We start from the raw sequence: 24,509 nt of genomic DNA, 5'->3' as shown, positions 1-24,509 counted from the left end.
CAGTGATTCAGAGGAACAAGGGTTTTTTTTAGTATTACAAAGTGACTTGTGTATTTTTAGTATTACAATGGACTAATGTCCTCGTGGATATGAATTAAAAAATATATTATAGTAATGCTGCGGTATGTGGTTGCATTTACCAACAAACCATTTTCTCAAAGTGGTTGTGAAGCACCTGTAGAAAGAATAAAGGGAGTTCAAGCAGTGCAGAGAGACCAGGATGGCCGAGAGGTTAAGGCGTTGGACTTAAGATCCAATGGACGAAATGTCCTCGTGGGTTCAAACCCCACTCCTGGTAGATCATTATGAATTATGAATTTAAAAATATATTATAGTAATGCTGCAGTACAGTATGTGGTTAGCCTGGCAAGCCAGACCTACATCAAGATGTTAGGTCTGGCAACTCACCATAGACACGGCTCAATCCGAGGGGCGGGATAAACGGCTGTCTTTCAAATTCCCTCTGCAAGCAATAGGACAGCGCTTCAACCAACCAGAGCGTTTTCCCAACAGCGGAGCTAACGTTAGTTGAATCTATCAAATCTGGCCGGCAAAACTACGAACACATCTTCCTTTTTTAAGAATGACTTAAGTGCCGTTCTTTGCTCTTTTCTCAAAGAAAAACTTAACTCCAAGTCCTCCAGAGTCGCGGCCAAAGCCGATTTGAAAGACTGTTCTCCAGCAGCAACTCTTCTTTGTTTTCAAGTAACGTTAGCAGGGAACCGTCGCAACTCTGTCGTCATCATGTTAAGCCCGCCCCGCCTCTATACACGACGTGATTGGCCGGACCCAATTTAGGTTTTTCCAGCGCGAAAGTCAACGGAGAGTTGCTAGACTACCCTGGCTGCAAAATAAATTTTGCTGCCGCTAGGGTGCGTCTAGATTTCTAGGCTAGTATGTGGTTGTCTCAAACTGGCTGTGAAGCACCTGTAGAAAGAATAAAGGGGGTGCAAGCACTGCAAAGTGACCAGGATGGCCGAGTGGTTAAGGCGTTGGACTTAAGATCCAATGGACAAATGTCCTCGTGGGTTCAAACCCCACTCCTGGTAGATTGTAATTTTTAAATTACATCATAGTAATCCTGCTGTATGTGGTTGCGTCGTCAACAAACCAGTTTCTCAAAGTGATTCTGAAGAACAAATGGGTTTTTAGTATTACAAAGTGACTTGTGGACCAGCCAGGTGAGAAGTCAGCGCAATAATGTAGAATATAAGATCAAAGGCCTACGTTCATGAATGTTAAACTGCTCCTCAACTGCATCTCTCCTGAACAGAACACTTTCACCTGTGATCTCTGCATGCATTCTGCAGGCAAAACTCTTTCGCATCCGCCCAATATGTTCTCACGTGCTGCCAAAGCACACATCTGATGCTTACATTTCTCAGCCATCTCTGTTTTCTGATGACTGTGTCACAAAATTTAGACTGAAGGCACTTTTATTTTGTTCAGAGAAAAGAAATAGTTTACACAAATTTTTTTATATTAAAATGTGCCTGTTTTGCCTCACTTCGGTTGCTCATTTGATTATGTCATTGGCAGGGTTTTTTTTTAGTTAACGGGCTCTTGAAATGCACCTTGAAACTACAGACCATCACACACCATGAACACTCCAGTCCTGCCCATCTCATCAGAACTTAAACAGCAGTTAAGGATACTGGAAATATTACATCTAAATAACCAGAATGGCTGAGTGGTTAAGGCGCTGGACTTAAAGGAGAACTTGGTAACTTTTTTAACTTAATAAAACTGTCTAGAAATCATTTGGATGGTTAAACAACCTATTCTGGTGATATTGATGACTTTCCCTGCTCCCCCCAGCGTTCCCAGGTGGAAAACCAACCTTGCAACTTGGGGACTGCCGTCCCGGTAAGACAGAAATTGGAAGTCTCGTGAGAAGCGAGAACGAGAACGAGCGCGAGCGCCAAACACGAATTGCTTTACGGCAATTCGACATAAACACACACGCATGTATGATGTATTACCAGATTACCCACCTCGGTAGACATAGCTCCACACGATACAGTTGGCTTGCTCCGATCATAACAAACGCACATGAGCAGCGGTAGAGAAGGGGAGGAGGCTGCCGCAAGTGAGTTTTTTACGTCCGTGTTGTGAAATATACGCCCCCCCACAGCTCGTGGGGAAAACATGCGACAACAAAAGGGAAAATCAGCGAAGAAGTGACTAGAGTTCGCTAGAGTTGCCGAGTTCTCCTTTAAGATCTAATGGATAAATGTCCTTGTGTGTTTTGAGCCCCACTCCTGGTAGCAGAATTGCAATTTTAAAACCGGAAAATGAAGTGAAAATAAATGGCAAACTATAGTTGGTCCAAAGGATGAGATGTTGATATACAATTGTGAGGCATCGGCAGCCTAATGTTAAAGATTAAAAACTCCAAAAACATGTTTCTCTAAGCACTGATAAGGTCTTGAAATGAATCTGTTTATCTTGCAAACGCATTCCTATGTTGGTGAAAAACACACTTAACCAACAAGAGAAAAGAGAAAAGAAAAATAACTAGAGCTAAATGCAGACCTTTTTGATATATTATTACAGATCCTACCTTGCCCATGCCGGGAGTGTCTTTGACTTTGTTGACTGCCCGTAAGAGGCAGGGCGGAGCGGGAGGTGGAGACACCTGCAGGATGCCACTGAAGTTGGTGGGAAAGAGGGGTGGATCACATGCCACGGGGGGCGCAGGACGCTGCTTCTTCTTCTTGGAAGACAGATTCAATTTCTGGGCAGCCCTGTGGATAAATAAACACAAGCCAAGTTAAAACTAGAGCAGATGTGTATGCATGTACAAACACTACGATCTCTCAACTGTTTACATTGATTCCAAGTTTTTGTTTGCTCAAGGAAGTGTTTTGCATTTCAAATAAAATACAGCTTGGAACGTTCAGATGTAACAATGCAGACCTAAATTGATTTTGTGAGCAATCAAGCGAAGCGGTACAGTTTATGTTTTTCAGTACATTTCTAGTGTCCATCTCAGAACACACTAATGAACATTTGTGAATTATTAACTGCTCAATACATGCAAGTCACAGCCAATCAGAAGAGAAAAGAGACATCTGCAAGGTCTTCAATGCCATTCACAGACATTTCTTAAGACATTTCAGAATTATATCTGTTTGGCCATAAAACTGGCCACCTATTAACCGCAACACTGTACTTACAAATGGGGTCCAAATTGTAACTCAGTTCTCAGTGCATCAAGAAATCACATGCACAGTGGCAACCAAAGTAAATATGTTAATCCACAATGATTGTACCTGATGTCCAAACCTATGGACATCAGGTGAAATTCTTGTGTATTTAGTGTTTGAAGAGATGTTGAGATTGGCTTTGACTTGGGAGCGGTAGAAGTGAGGGTCGATTGATTCTAACCGTGGTCTCGCAGCCTGTTAGAGACCGTTTCAATTGGCTCTTAGAAGAGTATCGATCAGTTCAGCATTTTCACCTGACCAAACATATCTGTGCACAGGCTTATCACAGCCTCATTTAGACTCCCACTGGATCTGGGTTCAGATGATGGAGGCTGAAATTGCAGTTTACAAAACTAAAATAACCTCAAGTGGTCAAACATGAAAACACATGAGGGTTTTGCCGCAGGGATGAAGAGAGTGGTGATCTGAAAATATGGCATGTGAAAAAACTGTAGTTGGGCACCTAAAAAAGATTTTAAAAAAAGTTTTTTCAGCCCCTAATGTATTTATTTGTTCCAGGCCAAATATATCTTATCTGAGAGGCCATGTTTAGGTAAGATATCTCAAGATTTATGTTTGCTTGCCTCTAAAGAATTTATAGATATATATAGACAAATGTGTTCCCAACTCCAAATGGTTTAGAGTCTCCTCAGGGTGAAAATATTTTCATAATGGGGTTGTAAATTCGCCTTGAAATTCATGCTGGTCCAAGCAGTTTTTTTCAGCAGGGCTGGTCTCTTGTGTTTGGGTGCATGTTTTAAAGGTCTTGGTGGTTCGTCTTGCAGTCATGCGTTAATCAACTGTACAGAGCAAGTAAGGTAATAGACATTGCACACAAAACGAAAGGACAGTTCTACTCCCCAAACTTCAATGCAGACGTCCAAAGGCATTGCAAACTCTCTCCCAAAAGATTCAGAAGATGTGTGAGTCTTATTTTCTCAGATTAGCAAAAGGAAAATGCCAGTTTGTTCACTTTGTGTTATAGTACCTTGAGGCACAATCATTAATTTTGAAGTTCTCCACCTTTGCAAAACTGTGCAAATCTATTCAAAGTCAAAGATACAGGCAGAAGAGAAAAATAGCTCACGTTTTAAGGTCCCCCAGCACTAAAATCACTTCACATCATATAAAAAAAATACACCTTCAGCCTTTGGCTATCGTAGAAGAAATTGAGCGCTGTGGTTTAGACGTGCTGCAGTATTTGATAAAGCAAAGAAAATATTTTGCGAACTGATCAAATTTCTGTTGAGAGGAGTGGAGCGAAGTGGTTACTGTAAGGGGAAAAAACGAGGTAAAAATAATAAACATCCTGGCAGATAAGAGATGGTGAAAATATAGCTGGAAGTAATAATAACACTCAGTGTTTGTGTATAAATCAGGTCTGGAGATACAGTTACTGTGCTAGCTATGAAATCATCAGCACTATGGATGCCAACAGAAAGAGGAAACTTCCTCAGAAATGAGACAAATTATCACCTGGATGCATTGTCAGGGGAATGTTTGTTTGTGTGTAAAACTTGTGTGTAGCCCCTAAAGGGTTGTGACGAAGTACATGGCTGAGCTCCAAGGCGTTGTGTGAAGTGCAAAGCGAGGTAATTATTGTGACACTCATTAATGTCAGGAAACAGTTTTCTCTCTCACACACACACTTTTAACGAACATACTGACCAAAACCTTAATGAGCTGACAATCATGGTCTCATAAAGTCTGACGCAAACTGTTGTCTCTGCCATATGCTTCTAATTTGAGCCATCTTGTCCTACATAAACAAACAGTGTACAGTTCGTTGTTACCTGCCTGAGAAAGGCCTGAAGAGAATAGATGGAAATGATTCTTGTTAAAAGCCAAAACATGTAAAGAGAGAAACTGGATGAAAATTAAGTGGACACTTTGCTTGAATTGGCTTGAACCAAACGTAGCCGAGATTGTGTTATTTTGCAGAGGCGTTAATGAGATTTCTTTAAATAGCTTCTTAGAGGAACACTCCAATTTAGGAAACAGAAACATCTCTCCTCATCATCATCATCTCCACAAAAGTACAACATACATACACCTTAAGCCATCTTAACTGGCATATAAGCACATAACGTAATATATAAACACAAAATAAAATGACCTAGCCATTAAATTAAAGCTCAGTCAAAAATATAACTACATAAACTGATCAAAACCTGCTGCCGTGATGCTAGGGTGTTCTAGTTGTTTTCAGGGCATTGCCATACATTTGCTATGGTCTTCTGGTTGTCAGCATGTTACTATGGTGTTGCTAGGGTGTTCTGGGTGGTTGCCAGGGTATTGCCATTCAGCTGCTATGGTCTTCTGTCTGTCAGCATGTTACTATGGTCTTCTATGGTGTTCTGGGTGGTTGCTAGGGCAGTGGTTCTCAATCCTGGTCCTGGGGACCCAGAGCTCTGCACATTTTATATGTCTCCTTTATCTGACACACCCAGTTCAGTTCATAGAGCTCTTTCCTAACGAGATGATGATCTGAATCAGGTGTGTTAAATGAGGGAGACATACAAACTGTGCAGAGCTGTGGGTCCCCAGGACCAGGATTGAGAACCACTGTGCTAGGGTATTGTTGTATAGTTGTCTTCTGGTTGTCAGCACATCACTACGCTTCTGGTTGTCATCACATTGCTATAGTGTTGCTAGGGTGTACTGGGTGGTTGCCAGGAAATCGCCATACAGTTGCTTTGGTCTTCTGGTTGTCAGCATGTTGTTGTGGCATTGCTAAGGTTTTCCGGGTTCTGGGTGGTTGCCGGGGCATTGCCATACAGCTGCTATGGTCTTCTGGTAGTCAGAATGTTGCTATGGTGTTGCTAGAATGTTCTGGGTGGTTTCCAGGGTATTGCCATTCAGCTGCTATGTTCTTCTGGTTGTCAGCACATTGCTATGGTGTTGCTAGGGTGTTTTGGGTGGTTGCCGGGGCATTGCCATACAGCTGCTGTTGTCTTCTGGTAGTCAGCACGTTGAAATGATGTTACTAGGGTGTTGCTAGGGTGTTCTGTGTGGTTTCCAGGGCATTGCCATACAGATGCTATGGTCTTCTGGTTGTCCACACATTGCTATGGCATTGCTGAGGCTTTCAGGGTGGTTACGGAGGCATTAGCTATGTACATTTTACTTAAGTAAAGGCTTGCTCACACCAAGAAGGAAAACTATAACAATAAGCATATTAGCATCCACACAAACGCACAATAACGTTCTGTTTATTATAAGCCACTTTGAATGCTTAAGCTCTTTAAAGTCAGATGGATTCTGATTGGCTGCCAATGCTTTTATTTATACAACTGAAGAAAAAAAAAATCATTATGAAAGTGATTCTAAGGATATTGTTAGAATAATTAGAATAGTTATAGTTACTGACCTTGGTGTGAACGGGCCTTATGTCAGTTCTAAACCTTAACCTTGAGTTTTGTTTTTACATAACTCTACTATATAGACTCATATAAACTCAGATACCTTGAGTAGTCGAATTCCTAACTGAAGTCAGTCCTAATAAAACTATACACCAAACTAGCTCCAAACAAATCTCTTTAAAATTAACTATTTCGCTAGCAATAGCATGTTAAACAACACAACAATGGATTGAATGCAATGAGATTGTTGAGACAAAAATGTAAGAGAATTGTATTATCTGATTGTATTATTTGAGCAAACTGCATAGTAACGCTCACCTTGGCAGACAGCACTAGTAGGACATTTATGTCCAGTGAGGCTAGAGAAAAAGATTACTTGTTTCTCACCTGTCCATCATTTAGGAGGTCGAGGACCCCTAATTGTCCAGTTCTGTTTCCCTCTTAAACAAGTATCCACCAGATTGAATGTGGAGTTTGACAGCTCATCATGAATCCATTAGTTCTCCATGTTGTGGTTTATGTGGTTGGTAGATAATGTTAAGAGTTCCTCCTTTAATGTATCCGCAGCAGATCGAAGCGATTCCTCGGCAGCGAGCAGATAGCTTAATTCCCACACCTGAGCACTCCCGACTGCCTACGCTCCGTCTCTCCAATCCCATGTCTCTCTCTCTCTCGTTCATTGCCCTTCTCTTCCTCTCCCTCACACTTCTTTCTCAGTTTCTCTCCTCCATGTCTCTGTTTGGCTTATTCCTCTGATTACATTGACCAGGAAATAATGTCCAGGCTCCAGATGAAGCGAGACCAGCTAAGAACATCCAAACAGGATGCAGGAAAGACACCGACAGGAACAACATCACATTGCCGCCTCTCAGCCCCTGTGCTCAGCTGATAATGTCTTCTATTCAATCTCTGCAACAGTCTTGTTCTCTCTCTCTCTCTCTCTCTCTCTCTCGCTCTCTCTCACTTTCTCCATCTGTAACATACCTCACACTTCTCCAAGGATTTCTTTTCAACACCACAGGCAACAGTAAAGTTGGACCCAGAGTTCTGGCACCTCTGCACTCACTTTCTATACTGTTACAGAAAATCAGACAGCAGTGGTCGTGTTTTAGGCTGCACCGATGAGAATGAGGGCAAAAAATATGTTAAAAGGAGACATTTAACTTTAAACTTCAATGGAAGCTAAAGACATGAAAACAGCAAAATAAAAAAAGGAAAATTTGTATCAAGACATGTACAGTATGTATGACTTTAAGAGGTTGGCATTGAAGTCAAGTCAAATCACCTTTATTTATATAGCGCTTTATGCAATACAGATTGTTTCAAAGCAGCTTTTCTAAAAGTAAACAGAGTCTTCAGCTGAAGTCAGTTCAGTGTTGATTCAGTTCTGTTGTACACTTCCTATAACACCCGATGTACTCATTACATCATGAGAAGAATGGCATCTACGGCAGTATTAGTCTCTCTGTTAGGTTTACTGTAGTCAGCCGGATCAGGACCGGATCCAGATCAGATGGTGGACCTGCGCCTAAACACGACCAAAACGCATCCATGAAGTGTCAGCAGAGATTGTGTCAGACTCTCCCCTGTGAAGGCCTCATTGACACGACAGCCATCAGGACTGATCCTCAACAAACCCGTCTCCATACCGCCGTGACTCCGATCTTCAACCACATGGAACTGGATAATATTCTGAATGTTCCAATCCAATCTGACTTCTGACCTGTAATACTGCCTGAATCATAATCATACACTGTTGTATGTAGATCTGCTGTCCAGCTGAAACAAACTTTGTTGCATTATTTTCCTGTTATCACTATAAAAGCGATATATAAATAAAGGTCACTTGACTTGACTTGACTTGCTGTAAAGATCATAAATTATTAAATTGGTTCCTTTCATCTATACAGCAGCTCTGCAGAAAAAAAGTGACATCATCATCCAGCTCAGTTCAGTTCTCATCCAATAGTGTCAGTGCATTCAGGTCAATACATTTGTTGAAGTTCTGTAGTTCTTCAAAAAGGACCAAAAAGGACCATATAAACAGTCAATATGAATTTGTCCTATACGCTTAATCAACATGCACCAATGCTAAATTTTGCTAAATGTCATAATCATTTGTTAAAAAACAAGTATTCATTACTTTAATGAGCTCATTGTTTCTGCCTTAAATTATAACATTGTTTAAATAAATGTTTAGCCAACTGTGATTTTGTATAATTATGTACATTTCTGAAATGCATAACTTAGACAGTTACCTCTGATAAAAGATCCCTCTAAATTGTATTGTACTCTAAAATGAATTCAGACTTGAGATATGTGCAACCTCAAGATGCATTACATTGGATTTAATGGCAGTAATGTCACTGGTTCTACATGCCTCGTGATTTAAAGCGATAGTTCAGACAAAAATGAAAATACTGTCATTATTTACTCATGTGGTTCCAAACCTGTATGACTTTCTTTCTTTTGCATAACACAAACAAGGACTTTTATTGTACAAACAGGAACATTCTCCAAAAAACTTATTTTGTGTTCCATGGAAGAACGAAAGGTTTTGAATGACATGAGAGTGAGTAAGAGATACTGAGGCCCTGTTTACACCTGGTATTAAGATGCATTTTTGTCAATCGGATCACATGTGGATGACACTAAAAACAGGTGTAAATGGGGTCTAAAACATTTTAAGTTTGTCCACTTTCGATCACTTCGTGTTTTCGAGGTAGTCGAAAACACATTCGACCGGATTGCTTTCATAGTGTAAACGTTCATGTGGTCGTATGCATTCGAACAGCCACAAAAGACCACCTACTCTATGCCCATTGACCAAATGCTTAAACATTATGGGAAGCGCGCTAGCCAGTCGGGATTTAAATTTTTTCGGGTAAAGACCCAAGTTTGGATGGAAGATAAAAAACGTACCAAGCACAATATTCTCTCACAATTCCTGATTTCTAACACTCACTCACCACGTTTGGCGTGGTCTTGCGGCTATCAGAGAAGAAAAGAAAGCTGATGCTCTCCGTATGTTTTCCGTCATCTCCAGCCACGTTCTTTTATAAATTATGTGAGCTTATTTCGTCCATTAGATTGAAAGATCTAAAAAAGCCCATACATTTACCTGCCCATAGACCCTCCCCTCAAAGAAATCAGGACAGAAGTGGTTGAAAGTGGACAATAGAGATGGATTAAAACACCGGGTGTAAACGGGAATGCGTTTCCCTCGTCTACTTGTGATCCGATCGACCAAAACACATCTTAATATCAGGTGTTAACAGGGCCAGAATGAGCTATTCCTTTCAAAACAGCATTCTAATAGGTCTCTGTTTCATAATAATACTGCAGAAAGACACTAAAGTCAGAAATTCTACAAAAGACTGAGAAGACACAAAAGATTATGTTTAGATCATGTTAAGCCAAAGCACAAAGTGAGTAATCCACCGGGTCAGACCTACCCAGTAGGCTAATAATGTCCGTATGAACGTCAGCTCTCTGTGTAGCCAGAAACACTGAATACCGAGCTGAACTTCCCTATTGTCCTTAAAACAACCTTCATCTCCAAAGGACTCAGAACATCCTTAGACATTTCTGGGTGACACCGTTTCACTGCAGCGGCACTGAAAAAAAAAAAAAAAGCCTGCAGCCCGATTCAACCTGCAGTTGTGTTCTGGCGGTGCTTTGTGTCAGAGGGGCTGTTGTCTAATTTCCCTGTCACTTTTCATACATCCTGCTCTGATCCACAGCTGCAGAGCCGCCGCATAGAGATTCAACCCCAAACATAGAGCATGAAAGAGGCAGGCCATAGCGTTCCCACTGCTATATCGCACACCCTAAAGCTTTAACATCATACACAACGCAAATGTCTGTTACATATCGCTTCTAATTAGTCAGCATTCTTCCCATATGGTGCAGATTAAAGGGGATTCGCTTGCATAATGAGAGTGAGCGGGGAAGAGAGATAAACAGGTAGCAGATACATATATATGGGCGTTTATGCCGATAAGCCTCATTAAGTAAAACAATTAAAATGGGTTTTCAGTGGATGGACAGTTTGACTTAGTGTCGGCCCAGATCCGGGCCACATGTGGATTTAACGCGTACCAGATATGGGCCGGATCTGGACCGACACTATGTTGCCGTCTGGCTTGTTAGTAATGGGAAAGTTCATACTTTTGAGTTTTGAGTTTAAGACTGTGGCTGAATTTGGAATAGCAATGGAATTCTTGCCATCAGAAGAATAAATTAGATTTTAGAATATAATGTGATTTTTTCTTTATTGTTGATCAAATAAATGCTTGGTGAGCATAAGAGACTTCTTTAAAAGACAATTAAGAAAATTACCACCCACAATAGTGTATATTAGAAAATATAAGCAATGTTAAAAAATGTATTTATGTAAATATATTTGCTATTTATTTTGGGCCATTTTTTATATTTTGAAATGTATTTAGAAATATATATCTGAAAATGTTTTTTAATTGTTGAATATGACTTTTATAGGCTGCAATTCATTGTCTTTAAATTCATTCATTAAAATTGTAGCTTCAGAATTGCATTTTCAGAATGCCAGAATTTGCACTTCTCTTTTCCATATAGCGCAAGGGGTTGTGGGCAAAATTAGCCAAAAAACATGAACAGATGCAAAATAATCAGCATGCTGCTGATTCCTTCAGACTTAAGCTGTAGCTAACATAACTCGCAATGGTTATTCATATTTAAATTAGCAGAACTCCATAGCCCCGGGATTCTAATTAAACGCCTCACTCATTAAAAGCTTGACTGGCACTATCTCTCAGCCTCTTTTGTATGCATACTTCTTACATGGTTTAGGTTTTGGGCCTGGTTTGAAAATTAATCACTAATTTATTAATCTTTCCGCACAGCCCCTTTGCCAAACGATGCCACAGTTTTCCGATTTCAACAGATCTGCTGCTAATGAAGCTGTTTACTTTAGTTAGTATCTGGAATACCTAATGAGCCATTATGAGTTAATTGACGGGGCTGAGAAGCGTTTATTTTGGGGTCTAACGTCAGCCAGCTCAGATTAGGGTTAATCAGAGCAATCCCATGAGAAATGACTTCTCCCAAACATATTTTTAACTCTAAAATGATTTTATTTCCCCCTATAGCTCTCTCCTCGCTGGCTTTGCTTCTGTAGTACTTAAAAAATAAACCCATTAGTGTGCTGTAAAACAGTTCTAGTATTTCACGATGGTTTAAAGTTTGTCTTTCATTACATATCTGTGCCATTCATTTGTTCATATCAAGTTCTTATTCTTATACGCTCATATAAATGACAAATAATCAGCAAATTGTAAGTAAAAGAGTATGTGAAGATTTCACTGTCAAGAGGATGAAGATGCTAAAATAGAGCATAACCAGAGAAGTTGGACCCATATAAATCCCCACAATTCTGACCTGTGAGATTGTACAGTGCTCGGAGGCTGTTTCTGCAGATAAGGTTCTCCCAGACAGCCAAGCTGCTTCTTCACTGGATCATCAAACAAACCACAGAGGCTGAGACCGCTCAAGCAAAAAATAGAGCGCTTTGAATCGGAATGCTGCCTTAGTGAGTCAGCATAGGCAAAGCCATGGCAGTGGAAGGCCAAAGAAACAGCCCGATCGGTCTATACTTATTGAGCAGGGCAACATATTTCACCTACTGCGCATACTAGAATAGAATAGAATAGAACAGAACAGAACAGAACAGAACAGAACAGAATAGAATAGAATAGAATAGAATAGAATAGAATAGAATAGAATAGAATAGAATAGAATAGAATAGAATAGAATGATGTACCAGTCTATTTACTTTTTTAGAACATGCTGGTCTTATGCATGGCCATCTATTCTAAAAAAAAAAAAAAAAAAACACACACAAAAAAAACAAACAAAAAAAACAACCTAATCCTTAATTAGGTTGCAAAAGATATTCAGTCAAGAGCAGTGAGTGATTTTTTCTTTGTCTTTTGTTGTTTGATTAAGATTAAAAACACAGGCAGCAGCAGGAATATTAGGCTGCTGTCACTTTAAAAGGGGACCTGTTGGAACATAAATGTGTGTCAGTAGTGTGTGTGCACGACCACCCTTTAATGCAAAAAAAAAAAAAAAAAAAAACAACCTATTCCCCATATATTATAACCAGTGTCTCAAAATGAGTCGTTCGCATTTTCCATTCATTGTGATGACGGAGAATGCTATTTTAAATTTTTAAAATGTTGACAGTTTTGTGTGAATTTGTCCGTTCAAGCGCAAGAAGACGTGAAAGAGAACTCATTATTTGTCTAAAACGCGGCTGTATATAAATAAAAATTATTCAAAGTCTTATAAAATATAGTGTAATATATAGGCCTAATATAAAACATAAAATGATTAACTTTAATAAAATATAAACAATTTATAATTAATTATTTAATATAATATCAAAAATAATAATAAAATATTTAAATAATAAAAAAGCGTATCATTTATAATTCATTATAAAATAAAATTCTAAGTCCGATCAGAGGAGGTGCACAGACTTGCTGCCTCTGTAGAGGTCATTAAATTTCTGTTTCACTCATTTCACAGTGAAATATGTCATTGAAAGTAAAGCAGGCTGTTCCTGTTGAGCTAAAAAGCCTACAAGGAAATCTGAATGGTTTTTGGCCTTAAAACAAGACATAAAACGCATAACCAAGTGGTGCTGAGGTGAGCTAAGCCTCCTGAAGGCCAGATCTGTTACTGCTAACTGCAGACTGGAGAACACACCAGTGTAGAACCTGCTGTTACTATGGTGACGCTAGTTAACAGCTGAAAAAGGGACTGACTGATGGTCATATTGAGTGACTCAGACGTTAAAGGACAAATGTAGGAATGAAACAACATGGTTCTGATACCCAATCCTCATATTTCTGAATAGGACCATACGGAAAATTATTAGATGTGTCAGCATTCTGGAATGATAAATATTATGTTGTTAATATTGGTATTGTTTCCTTTTTGGAAAGGCTGCATTACCTACAAAAGTAGCCTAAAATTATGCTTAAAAAGCCATTTGGTGTTCATACATTTCACATGTATAGGGTCAATTTGAACTTTACTTGACTCAACATGCATTAAATATTACATAAAACAACTGCTTTATCAGGTCACGGAATATTTGTGTTGAGAATATTCTACGTAATATTCTAGTTCTGGAGTGTAGAAGAACATCAGACTCAATTGAGACCAAAGGGTCTGTGTATCCATTTATAGTACCAAAGATTCTCTGCTTCACTGGCTCCAGGGTGCCCTCCAAAATTAATAATGTCAGCCAGGGCAGGAAACTTGGGACAGGGAGGCGAGGGGTTGCTGTAATTGGACAACAAAGATCTCAACGTTCAATAGTCATAAAATGTGTGCCAAAACCTAGAGAGCTGACTACATAGGTAGCATTTTAAGGCATTATAGGCACATTACCATCACAAAGACTGTCCTATGATACCATATTTTGAAAAAATAAAATAAAATAAGGGATAGTTCACCCAACTATGAAAATTTGTAAGTATAATTTGTGAGTAAGTAATGACAAAATTGTATTTTTGGGTGAATTATCCTGTTAATAGGATGTAATAGATATCAATATATATATTCAGAATAAAATATAATTTATTCTAATTATAATAATTGGTTTTGTTCTAAAATATAATAATATAATACAACATACATATATATACACAGTAAGTTGCACAGACGTTTTGCCCGTGTAGATTTAGATGATGTCTTATAAAGTTCGATATCAGTTAGAATGCTGCCTTAGAAGTCAGTTGTCTATGTAGAACAGCTCACTAATCTTTGGAACAAAGCCATAATGTGTGGGTGGAGAGTTTTGGCTGTGGTTCCCTTTATTCTGAGCTACAGTGGCCATTGGCAGTGTAATGGAATTGTGGGAATTGTAGGCATACTCTCCCTCTATTTACATTTAATGAGATCAGCAAATGGAGCTGCAGGCTCTTATCTTCAATAAAGGCCTTCACTGATCTCTAGAGGTCAATTTCATGCCTCTGAGTGATGATGCTGATAGTAATTACCATGATTATCATCAGAATTATTGCAGCTCTCATCAATGGCTGACTCCGGGCCTGTTATATTATTAACCTCTAAGCTTGAGCATGTCATTTGGCCGTAGCTTGTTAGATACTAACTCCAAGAGTTAGATACTAATCACAGGGTCCTAAAGGTCCTGATGTGCGTACGGCTGGCCTGGTGAGTCAAACTGTATCAATTAATCATGGGAGCATGCTCTAATTGTCCTCTATAGCAGAATCAATGCTAATTTATCTGTAAATATAAGACCTAATCGTTAAATTTAGTAGAATGGAAACAAATATTCCAGTTTGGGACCAAATGTACTGTAAAAGATTTAAAATCACTCAAATGAAAAGCCTAAATGACCATTATTCTGAATATTTCATTGGACGTGTTCAACTCAATTTCTATGTTATGGCGCAGAAAGAGCTCATAATCATCTCTGGCTTCAGCCTGCATTTATAATTTATGTAGGGGTCATTATAAGGCCTGATGTCCACTTGTCACTGCTTTGTGACACACTTTAAGTGATCGCTCACATCCTCTCACAGCTAAATGGATTGGATCAGGAGTTAATTGCCCTGAATTTTAAGTGGCCCCTCATTCCTGTCAAACATGATGAATGGGAACGAGAGAGAGACACACATGAACAGAAAGAGACATTTCAAAGAAAAAGGGGTAAAGTTCATTGCTTGCAGCTCTGGGTCGTCGTCTTTATGAATCATAATTCTAGCTTTGAAAAAAAAAATCATTGTTATTGTCTCATAAACTCAGGGCTGCTGTTCTATACACGCTTGGATCCACTTGCCTGTAACATTCACAATCAGGTTCATTAGAAAATGTTCACACAAAAAAAAAATCACAATGTTGCTATATGATTATTTAGCTTTTCTTTGGTATTCTTGAGGTGTTGCTAAGTAGTTGGTAAGGTGGTCGCTTTTTATAAGTCAAAGAAAGCTTTATAGTCAATGAGGGAAGTCTAATCACCTCCCCTCAAAAAGACCAAATTTCCCCACAAAATACATCTGAAATGCGGCTCTGTGTGGAAATAATGAGGATAGGCTAATTTAGAGCAAAAGTGTCAGTCAGACATTAATATACATATCTATATATACACACACGCCAAGCACTGCTGTACTGAAATGCCTTCAGAGACAGGCATCCCCTAAGGCGAATATTTATGGAATAAATGTGGCTGGGCTCTTTAGAGGGACACTAATGAAACCTCTCACTCTCCTCACACCCCGCTGCCCCGCATGTTCGGCAGCTCAATCGATCATTCAAGCGTGTGGGTGGAGAGAGGGTTGCAGAGGAGGGGGTTGGTCCCGTGATGGAGGGGTCAGTGCTGATGTGAGGCGACCCTGCTTGTTTTAAAAGCCACGGTGAAGTATGAAGGTGGTGCGCTGAGAGGTGCAGAGGGGGGCGGTACTGTAGCTCCCCAGAGACGGAGGCACGGGAGAGTTAATGAACAAAACGACACATGCTGCACATACTGACAGTGGCCGCGGTTATGCACGCCTGCTCGCATTATATCATCTCTGGGGTACCGCACCCCACCTTCATTCATTCACACACAAACCATCTGTAGCACAGTGAAAGGATCGGAATACAGTGCAAGAAATCTGTTTCTGATTAAGTCTCTTCTTCAGGAGAAAAGAATGAGAATGAGAGAATTAAAAATGAACAGTAAAGAAGGGGTTCTGTTTTCCAAACAAAATATATAAATCAAATGCAGTTCTAAAAGGAAATTTGAGCAGGCATTTTATGCAGGCAGGGAAAGGCATTTATTTATTTAAATAAATAAATAAATAAATAAATAAATAAATAAAAAATAAATGTATTTGTAATCTATTTCATAAATATATTTAAAATATATTTATAAAAAAAATACTTATATATGCAAATATTAATATGAACTAATTCAGGCATTTTAGGGAAAATGTAGGCATTTATTTCATTTATTCATTTAGTAAATAAATAGATAATTAAATGTTTGTCTTTGTAAGCAATATCATAAAATAATATTTTTTTATTAAATAATTAAAAGACTGTTATAAAAACAATTGTACATTAATTTATATATGCAAATATTGGCATGAAATTGTACATATTTTATATACAATATGATATTTCTGATAATCCACTTATTATGTTTTCTTCCTTTAATAATCTTGAAAATATGAGATCATTCACAAATATATACAGTAAGATGGATTGTCATTGTTTTTAACTAACCAACCAGGTTACAAATAATCATATCGCAGCAGCAGAAACAGCAGGGGTGGGCTCGGGGGAGGGTGTTTAGATGTGGGGTACAGCAGCGACGTGAGGGTAGAGGGGAAGCAGATGGATAGAGAAAGAGGAGGAGAACGACCTTTACTGGAATTAAGCCATTGCTGAGATGTCAATTTGCCTTCTGCACGGCAGAGACCCATTCCTGTGCCAACACACCTGGGACAACAACTGGCTGGTCCAGGGCAGATCTAGAAATAGATCTAAACGATACGAGCACAGGGCTTTAGAATGCTCCCAAGATCACCTTACAGCACAGGAACGTCCTTTAGGAGAGTGAAAAATTGTGATACTCTAGGAGTATAGACTTCACATCCCCACAGAATCCCACTTTAAACAATGAGAAGAATGATTACTAATACAGTGACAGATAAATATCCGTATGGGAAAGCATGGAGACTGTTACACAGAACAGACACAGCCAGAGCTCTACTGTAGATAAGAAACCACAGCACTGAAAGGCTTTTTCCACTACAAAGTCATTAAAAGAACACTTCCTTATGGGCAACCCGCTGTACCATTTTAGGTCACTGTGTCCTTACTTAAAGTGCAGCGGGCCAAGACCTGGGATCAGGGGTCCCACCAGAACAAACGAGAGCCACAGGAACGTGACATGGGTGAGTGAAGCAGAGGAAAAGAGAGGAGGGACTGTTGAAAAGTCAGGCATGGTTGCACAGGGGTGACGGTTGGCCCCCTGACTCCGGTGAGCAAGGCTGATGATAGAGTCTCTCATGCAGTCAGATCAGCTATTCATCGTGTGCCAACAGCAGACAGCAACTCGCAGACTGGAGCTGACGGAGCCAACACAGGGTTAGTAAATCCACTTATGAAAAATGACCTGATCAGAGCCAGCTGGGAGATTTCACCATAGTTTCTACCAAAATACCATTTTTAATAAAATAACAGCATGATTATTTAAAAGAAAATAATTTAAAATAAAATAATCGTTTTTTTAATAGTTTCAAGGAAATCATATCAATTGATTATGGATTTACGTTTGGGGTATTATCATGGAGATTAATTAAGGACTCTTCCTGCAGGTTACATTGTTACACTTTACTTTATGACACTCAACCAACTCATCAATGAACGTACTTTGTGAGTGAATCATTGAGTCATTTGCTCAACCGATTTGTTCAAAAACACAAATTTGCTCGAAACAAAACAAGTGATGGTCTATATGAGGGAGTCACTGAATCATTCACTCAACTGATTCGTTCAAAACACTGATTCATTCAGGAACTAAAACTGTGAGGGAATCACTGAATAATTTGCTCATCCGATTTGTTCAAAAAACCTAATTCTTTCTAAACTAAACAAGCGATGATATATGAGATTAGACCCGCTGCGTCAGAAATCAATTACTTCCTTACTATATAGTATGCGAAAAACAGTAACCCAACAGAGCATAGTATTCGAAAAACAGTAGGCGAAATGTACACGGGTGACCTTCCGCCCGAGATTCTGAAGTGCGAATTCAATGGACACTTTACTATCACCTGAGGCGACGCAACTGACGCTAGTAGTTCACGTGATAGTAACAACATGGCAGATAAACAGTAGTACGTCTGAATTTTATTTATACTACCCATTTTTGTACTATATACAACACGCTTTTCAACGGTTGAGAAGTAAATTCAAATTCAAATGTAGTACCTACTCAGGCCCCGTCCACACTACTGCGTTTTAGTTTAGAAACGGAGAATTAAAACGAATACGATCTCCGTCCACACCAGCGTTTTAGCTGCGTATTAGAATTGATCTCCGTCCACATTAAAACAACTGAAAACACGGATCACGTGACCATTCACCAACACTGGGCATGCGCGTGCCGGTGTAAACACAACTTCATTGATAAAATTATCCCACCATGCGCTGGTTCTTCCCGGGTTAACCCAAAACCGACGCTCCATGTACGGTCGATACCGCCGCTGCACACGGGAATTGTCACAAATAGCTCGAATAATAGTTTGCCTCCGCCGCATGTAGGCAGTTATAGCATTGTATTTACTTGCACAACAGCTGCTAGCAAAGATATAGGCTACGCCATGACTGATGACACCCAATCCGAGCCGAGCGTGAGCCTCTACTACGTCATCATTTCTAAAGTCCTCCGTTTTGACCCGTCCAGACTAAAACGCCCTCCGGAGATTCAAAACGAAAAACGGGTCGGCAGCGTTTCTAAACTTCTCCGTTTTGGGTCTCCGTTTTTGCCGTTTTAGTGTGGACGGGAGGTGCAAACGTAGCAAAAAGTCTCCGTTTTTAAACGAAAATGCAGTACTGTGGACGGGGCCTCAGACAGTATGCGGTTTCGGACACACTGATGGAATCATTCTCTCAACCGATTTGTTACAAAGCACTGATTTATTCACTAATAAAAAGAGTGAGTCTTTGAAATCATTCACTCAACATATTCGTTTAAAGGAGAACTCGGCAACTCTAGCGAACTCTAGTCACTTCTTCGCTGATTTTCCCTTTTGTTGTCGCATGTTTTCTCCACGAGCTCCCCCTACAGCTGTGGGGGGGCGTATATGTCACAACACGGTCGTAAAAAACTCACTTGCGGCAGCCTCCTCCCCCTCTCTACCGCTGCTCATGTGCGTTTGTTTTGATCGGAGCAAGCCAACTGTATCGTGTGGAGCTATGTCTACCGAGGTTGGTAATCTGGTAATACATCATACATGCGTGTGTGTTTATGTTGAATTGCCGTAAAGCGATTCGTGTTTCGCGCTCGTTCTCGTTCTCGTTCTCGCTTCTCACGAGACTTCCAATTTCTATTTTGCCGGGACGGTAGTCCCCAAGTTGCAAGGTTGGTTTTCCACCTGGGAACGCTGGGGGGAGCGGAGAAAGTCACCAATATCACCAGAACAGGTTGTTTAACCATCCAAATGATTTCTAGACAGTTTTATTAAGTTAAAAAAGTTACCAAGTTCTCCTTTAATAGCACAGATTCATTCAGGAACGAAACCCCACTGCCATGTGTTGCTCAGAGATGCGCAATGGTGTATATATATATATAATAGGAATGCTCATTTTCTGGCATTTTTAAATAGACAGTAAAACTTTCAAATGGCTTTTAGAACATTTAAATGTGGCGCATTTATCAAAAGAAGAACGGAATGTCTTTCTTGGTTTCTGGAAGGAAGGCGTGTAAATTACAGATGTGCGGTTGAGTTTGACAGCCCTGCCACATCTTTAACTGAACGCATCCGGATGGTCAGGTCATGACACCTGTCCCATAAAGCACAGCACTCTCTCAAGAAGGCATGTTACAACGACTGTAAATTTTCAGGTGCGAGCACAGAGTAAGGACAGGGAAAAAGAGCAAGGGGTGTGACACGGTTCTGTTTCAAACAAAGAGAAAAATGTGTGCCAGGTGTACACATACACACACTTTGGCAGGATAGTCTTTACCTGTCAAACAACAGGCCGAGACACATAAATACACAAAAGAGGGCTGTCCTTCATGTAAACCCGCACCTTCTTCTGAAATTTACAGCCTTCTTTTTTTACTGCCGAAGGATGGCTGACATTGTCTGCTACATGAGGGCACGGTGGTCATAAATCACATGGCACACTCTCTCCTGCTCTTTTCACTGCTGTGAAAGAGGAAAACGAACAGCAGACACATGTTGAAAAATGCAGAATCAATAGCAACATAAAGCGTGGGAGTTTGCATTTAATATGTTATAAATGATCAAATCTGGGATCTAGCGCAGTGGTTTTTAACTGGATTTGCTTCAGGATTTTAGTCTGGACATGAAGGCCCGACTTTGCACAATTTCAAAATAGTTTAAAACAGAAATATTCCTAAAATTATTATTAATATTATATTGAAAACTATATTATTTATCATAAATTAAACATTATTTTCCTGATATAATAGTTCATTTCTTATTAGTAATTAAATTAAATTAATGAATTATTAATTAAACTACTTTATTACATTTAATTAAATGATTCAATATTACTCAATTAATAATAATTAAATTTATTTATTTACTTGCTTGCCTTTTTTCTTGGCATGCAATATGCTGCAAAAATAATTAAAATCGTCAAAATACAGTAAGCTTTGACGTCAAAAACAGATTATATGCAAATAGTTTTCTCTTCTCTTTTAAAAGTTGTAAGCCTATATATTTTTGCTATTTTCCTATCTATGCATGATTAGAAGTTAAGTTGCAAATCATTATTTGCATTCAATATTGTTTTGTCCAGCTGTCTGCAACACACCAGTCGAGAACCACTGGTCTAGTACATTCTCTCGGTCTGGTATCCGCCAGCGTGGTTGATATGAGGCCAGTAAATCACAATGGAAGCCTCTTAACCTCTCTGTGATCTGAACATTAAAGAAATATTTAGAGAGTTTGAGCAATACATCTACAGTAAGATCTCTCATAGGGATTAACAGCACACAAGCAGTTTAACAATTCATTCTACAGATGAGGCTAAACGCCATCAATCAGAACTGTTTATCCCTCATGTAAAACAAAGTACCACATTTCAGAAACAGAGGCGCTGCCAAATGGTTTCTACTGTAAATGTTTTCTGCCCATTGCCACAGTTTGATAGACAGCTTTGAGATAAGAAAAACAAAGCGATGAGCAAACGAGGAAAGACTGAAACCTTTTCCAACTGAAAGTACTCTCATGAATATTAACTATAAATGTAGTGACATTTGAAATTTGACATCTTCTCAATTTTGGTTTCCTGGACTTTCAATGGAGGGACAGAGACCACTCAGGTTTCATTAATAATCACTTCATTTGTGTTTCACGAGTTCACACTTACAAATAAGTTAGATAGAATAAATGGTATGCATATTTGGCGTGCTGTCCAGGGAGAGGGCTCCGAGCTCGGATATTGGGCCCGAACCCAGAGTACTCCCCCGTATTGGGAAGTAACCAGGCAAGTGTGAGGAGACGGGGTGGTGGAGGGATGCTGAAAAACTGTCGAGGAACATTGGTGAGTCAAATGAGTATATATAGGTCTCCACTCATGCTGATTAGATAGACTTGTTGATTACTGATTGTTGACAGCTGGTTGGAATGATGTTGCTCCTCCTGAACTTTGTTAATAAAACATAATTTCGAAGACTAATCAAACTGGAATGGTTAAAGATCATATATCAAAAACTGTTTGTTGAACATCTCAATATCAAAAATGAGTGAAAATGACACTTTTTCAGAATAATATTCTATAATTCTGTCATCATCAATTCTAAAATTCTATAATATTCTAATATTCTGTCATCATTTACTCACCCTCATCCACCCAACTTCTTTGGACCAGAAGGAAAATACAAAGTTCTGTCATGAAACTTAACTCCTTAACTCAATCTGCTTGCAATCGCATCATTCTCTATAGGCCACAGCTGATTGGTTCCTGCTGTATCACTAGCCAATGAACTCGCTGCTCAACCTACAAACTTGGTCAGCATTTGCTGTAGCAGTTGCAGGAGCTTTCAGAAACCCACCACCTTCCCCAGCTCCACCTGTATAGATCTGCTACGGGTAATTCATGTACGCTATATTGTACAGAAGCAGCATGTCTTGCTCACAGCAGCATTTGTATTGGCAGTAGCAAGTCCCGCACAGCAGTAATAACCAACAGCAGCAGCAGTGTAGCAGATCTATTCCGCCAAGACCAAACATATCAAAATTGTCATATCCATTACCATGCCAAACATGCCATGCCAACCAGTTGTTATGACAAAAATATTTTTAAGAACTGTCAATATTTAATAACGAATGCAACTCCATAATGAATTTTCTGACATCATTTACAAATAATTTGTTTTTGGGACACATATTGTATGGACAATTTTTTTAAATAAATTCATTATGGAGTTTCATTCATTACTCATTATTTAATGACTTTCATTTTGGAGTGAGCTATTACTGTAATTGAAAGGCAGGATTTCTTCTTTTGATTTTATTAACAAGTGGCCTGTCTTCTGGCATCTAAACAGTGGGCACAAAGAGGAAGATGGGGGAGAAGAAGATAAAATCATGGTGCCACCACCACTGTAGCCCTCTGATACAAAAAATACATGAACTCCAGCTGCTGTAGAAGGCCTGATTTATTAGAGGCTCTCACGAAAACGAGAGGTTTTGAGGTTTCACATGGGCCATTCGTCTCCCACTATCTTGCGGCGCTCTCCTCCTCGACTCCAGCTCCGATAAAACCCCATGATCTATGTCCTCGCCCCCTCCCACGGCCCCACCGGGCGACAGAGACCAGAGCACGAATCAGGAAAGAGGACGTCTTTCCCATAGTATGACATAATGCCTGTTTCAAAAGACAATACACACAATCATAACAGCGGCAAATGGACTTCCACACTAAATCCAATGATTCTTCACAGAGAGACAGATATGGGAAAAAGTCAACCGGTGATCAGAGCATCTCATATGACACCATTAACGTGACAACACCTGCCAGTGCCTGTGCATTTGTGCAAGTATGTTTGCAAGTGTGAGAAATGTCCTGTTGACAACAGACAGCTGTGATGATGAGTGCGAGTGAAGGATCAAGCACGAGAGGACATGCAACCACTCTCAGTGTCAGACCTCGAATCCCACTACACCCCTTCTATGACTGAGAAATGACAGACAGAGTGTTTATGCTGACTGCAGATGGCCGTCAAGCTCATCACATATTCAGACTTGAGAGAGCTTGCTCAAGGGAAGCCGTCATGTAATTAAGATTGTTGTCTTATAGGAGGAAAACTTCATTAAAGAAGATAAAATTCTATAAAACTATCTCTTGTGCATTTGGATGATGTGTTTTGGAAACAGATGATCTGATTGCTTTGTTGGATATGGTGACTAAAATATGTGAGATAACCTGATATTCTCAAGTATGCAGTTCACAATCCCATGAAGCCATAACAGCAACATGACACCAAAGGTAAAATGGAAATGTCCAGTTTGTATACAGCACACCTGCATAATTATAGAACATACATGATTGGCAGTCAAATACATTTTTCATCAAATGCAGTAAATACTCTGACAGTATTTAGAAATTGGATGTATCGCAGAACTGTAGCCAAATGCAACCCGCTAATCTAAGCACACAACATAGTGAGGTCATGTGACACACACCCAGAGAGGGCCCTATTTTAATGATCTAAGCGCATGGTCTAAAGCGCACAGCCTAAATGCACTTAGGGCGTGTCCGAATCCACTTTTGCTAGTTTAACGACGGGAAAAATGGTTGGCGCATGGTCTAAAATGGTTGTCCCTATTCTCTTAATGAGCAATGGGTGTGTTTTGGGCGTAACATGCAATAAACCAATCAGAGTCTCATCTCCCGTTCCTGTTAAAAGCCAGTTGCGCTTGCACCATGGCGGATTCGCTATTTACAATGGCAGAATTTGCAAGCGGAAAAACTGAACACTTCTCTAGCGAGGAAACGGATCTGCTCTACGCGAGGTTAAAGCACCGAGAAGACCATCTACGGGACAAAGTGTATGCGCGTTGTGGACCCGCCTATAGGCGCACATTACTAATGCGCTCTTTAAATAACAAAAAAATATATTTTGCCATTGACTTTAGACCAGGTTTCATTTTCCAGTCTATTTCAGTTGCCT

The 24,509-nt window shown here is 39.6% G+C and overlaps 1 protein-coding gene across 3 annotated transcripts in view; it reads right to left on the bottom strand.

Moving 5' to 3' along the window:
• The window catches only part of kif26ba (kinesin family member 26Ba), a 97,512-nt gene that overhangs the window by 29,043 nt on the left and 43,960 nt on the right, over window positions 1-24,509 (bottom strand). For 2 of the 3 annotated variants that reach the window (XM_079854009.1, XM_079854010.1), the window contains exon 5: window positions 2,564-2,747. In XM_079854009.1, coding sequence (XP_079710135.1) covers window positions 2,564-2,747 — 184 coding nt within the window. Of the gene's footprint in view, window positions 1-2,563; window positions 2,748-6,958; window positions 7,335-24,509 lie in introns of those variants that run through there. The other variant, XM_079854011.1, reaches the window with a different exon arrangement.

This window comes from Squalius cephalus (assembly GCF_949319135.1).
Source record: "Squalius cephalus genome assembly, chromosome: 20".
In the NCBI taxonomy this organism is placed as follows: Eukaryota; Metazoa; Chordata; class Actinopteri; order Cypriniformes; family Leuciscidae; genus Squalius; species Squalius cephalus.
This window is presented reverse-complemented; position numbering and strand designations above follow the sequence as displayed.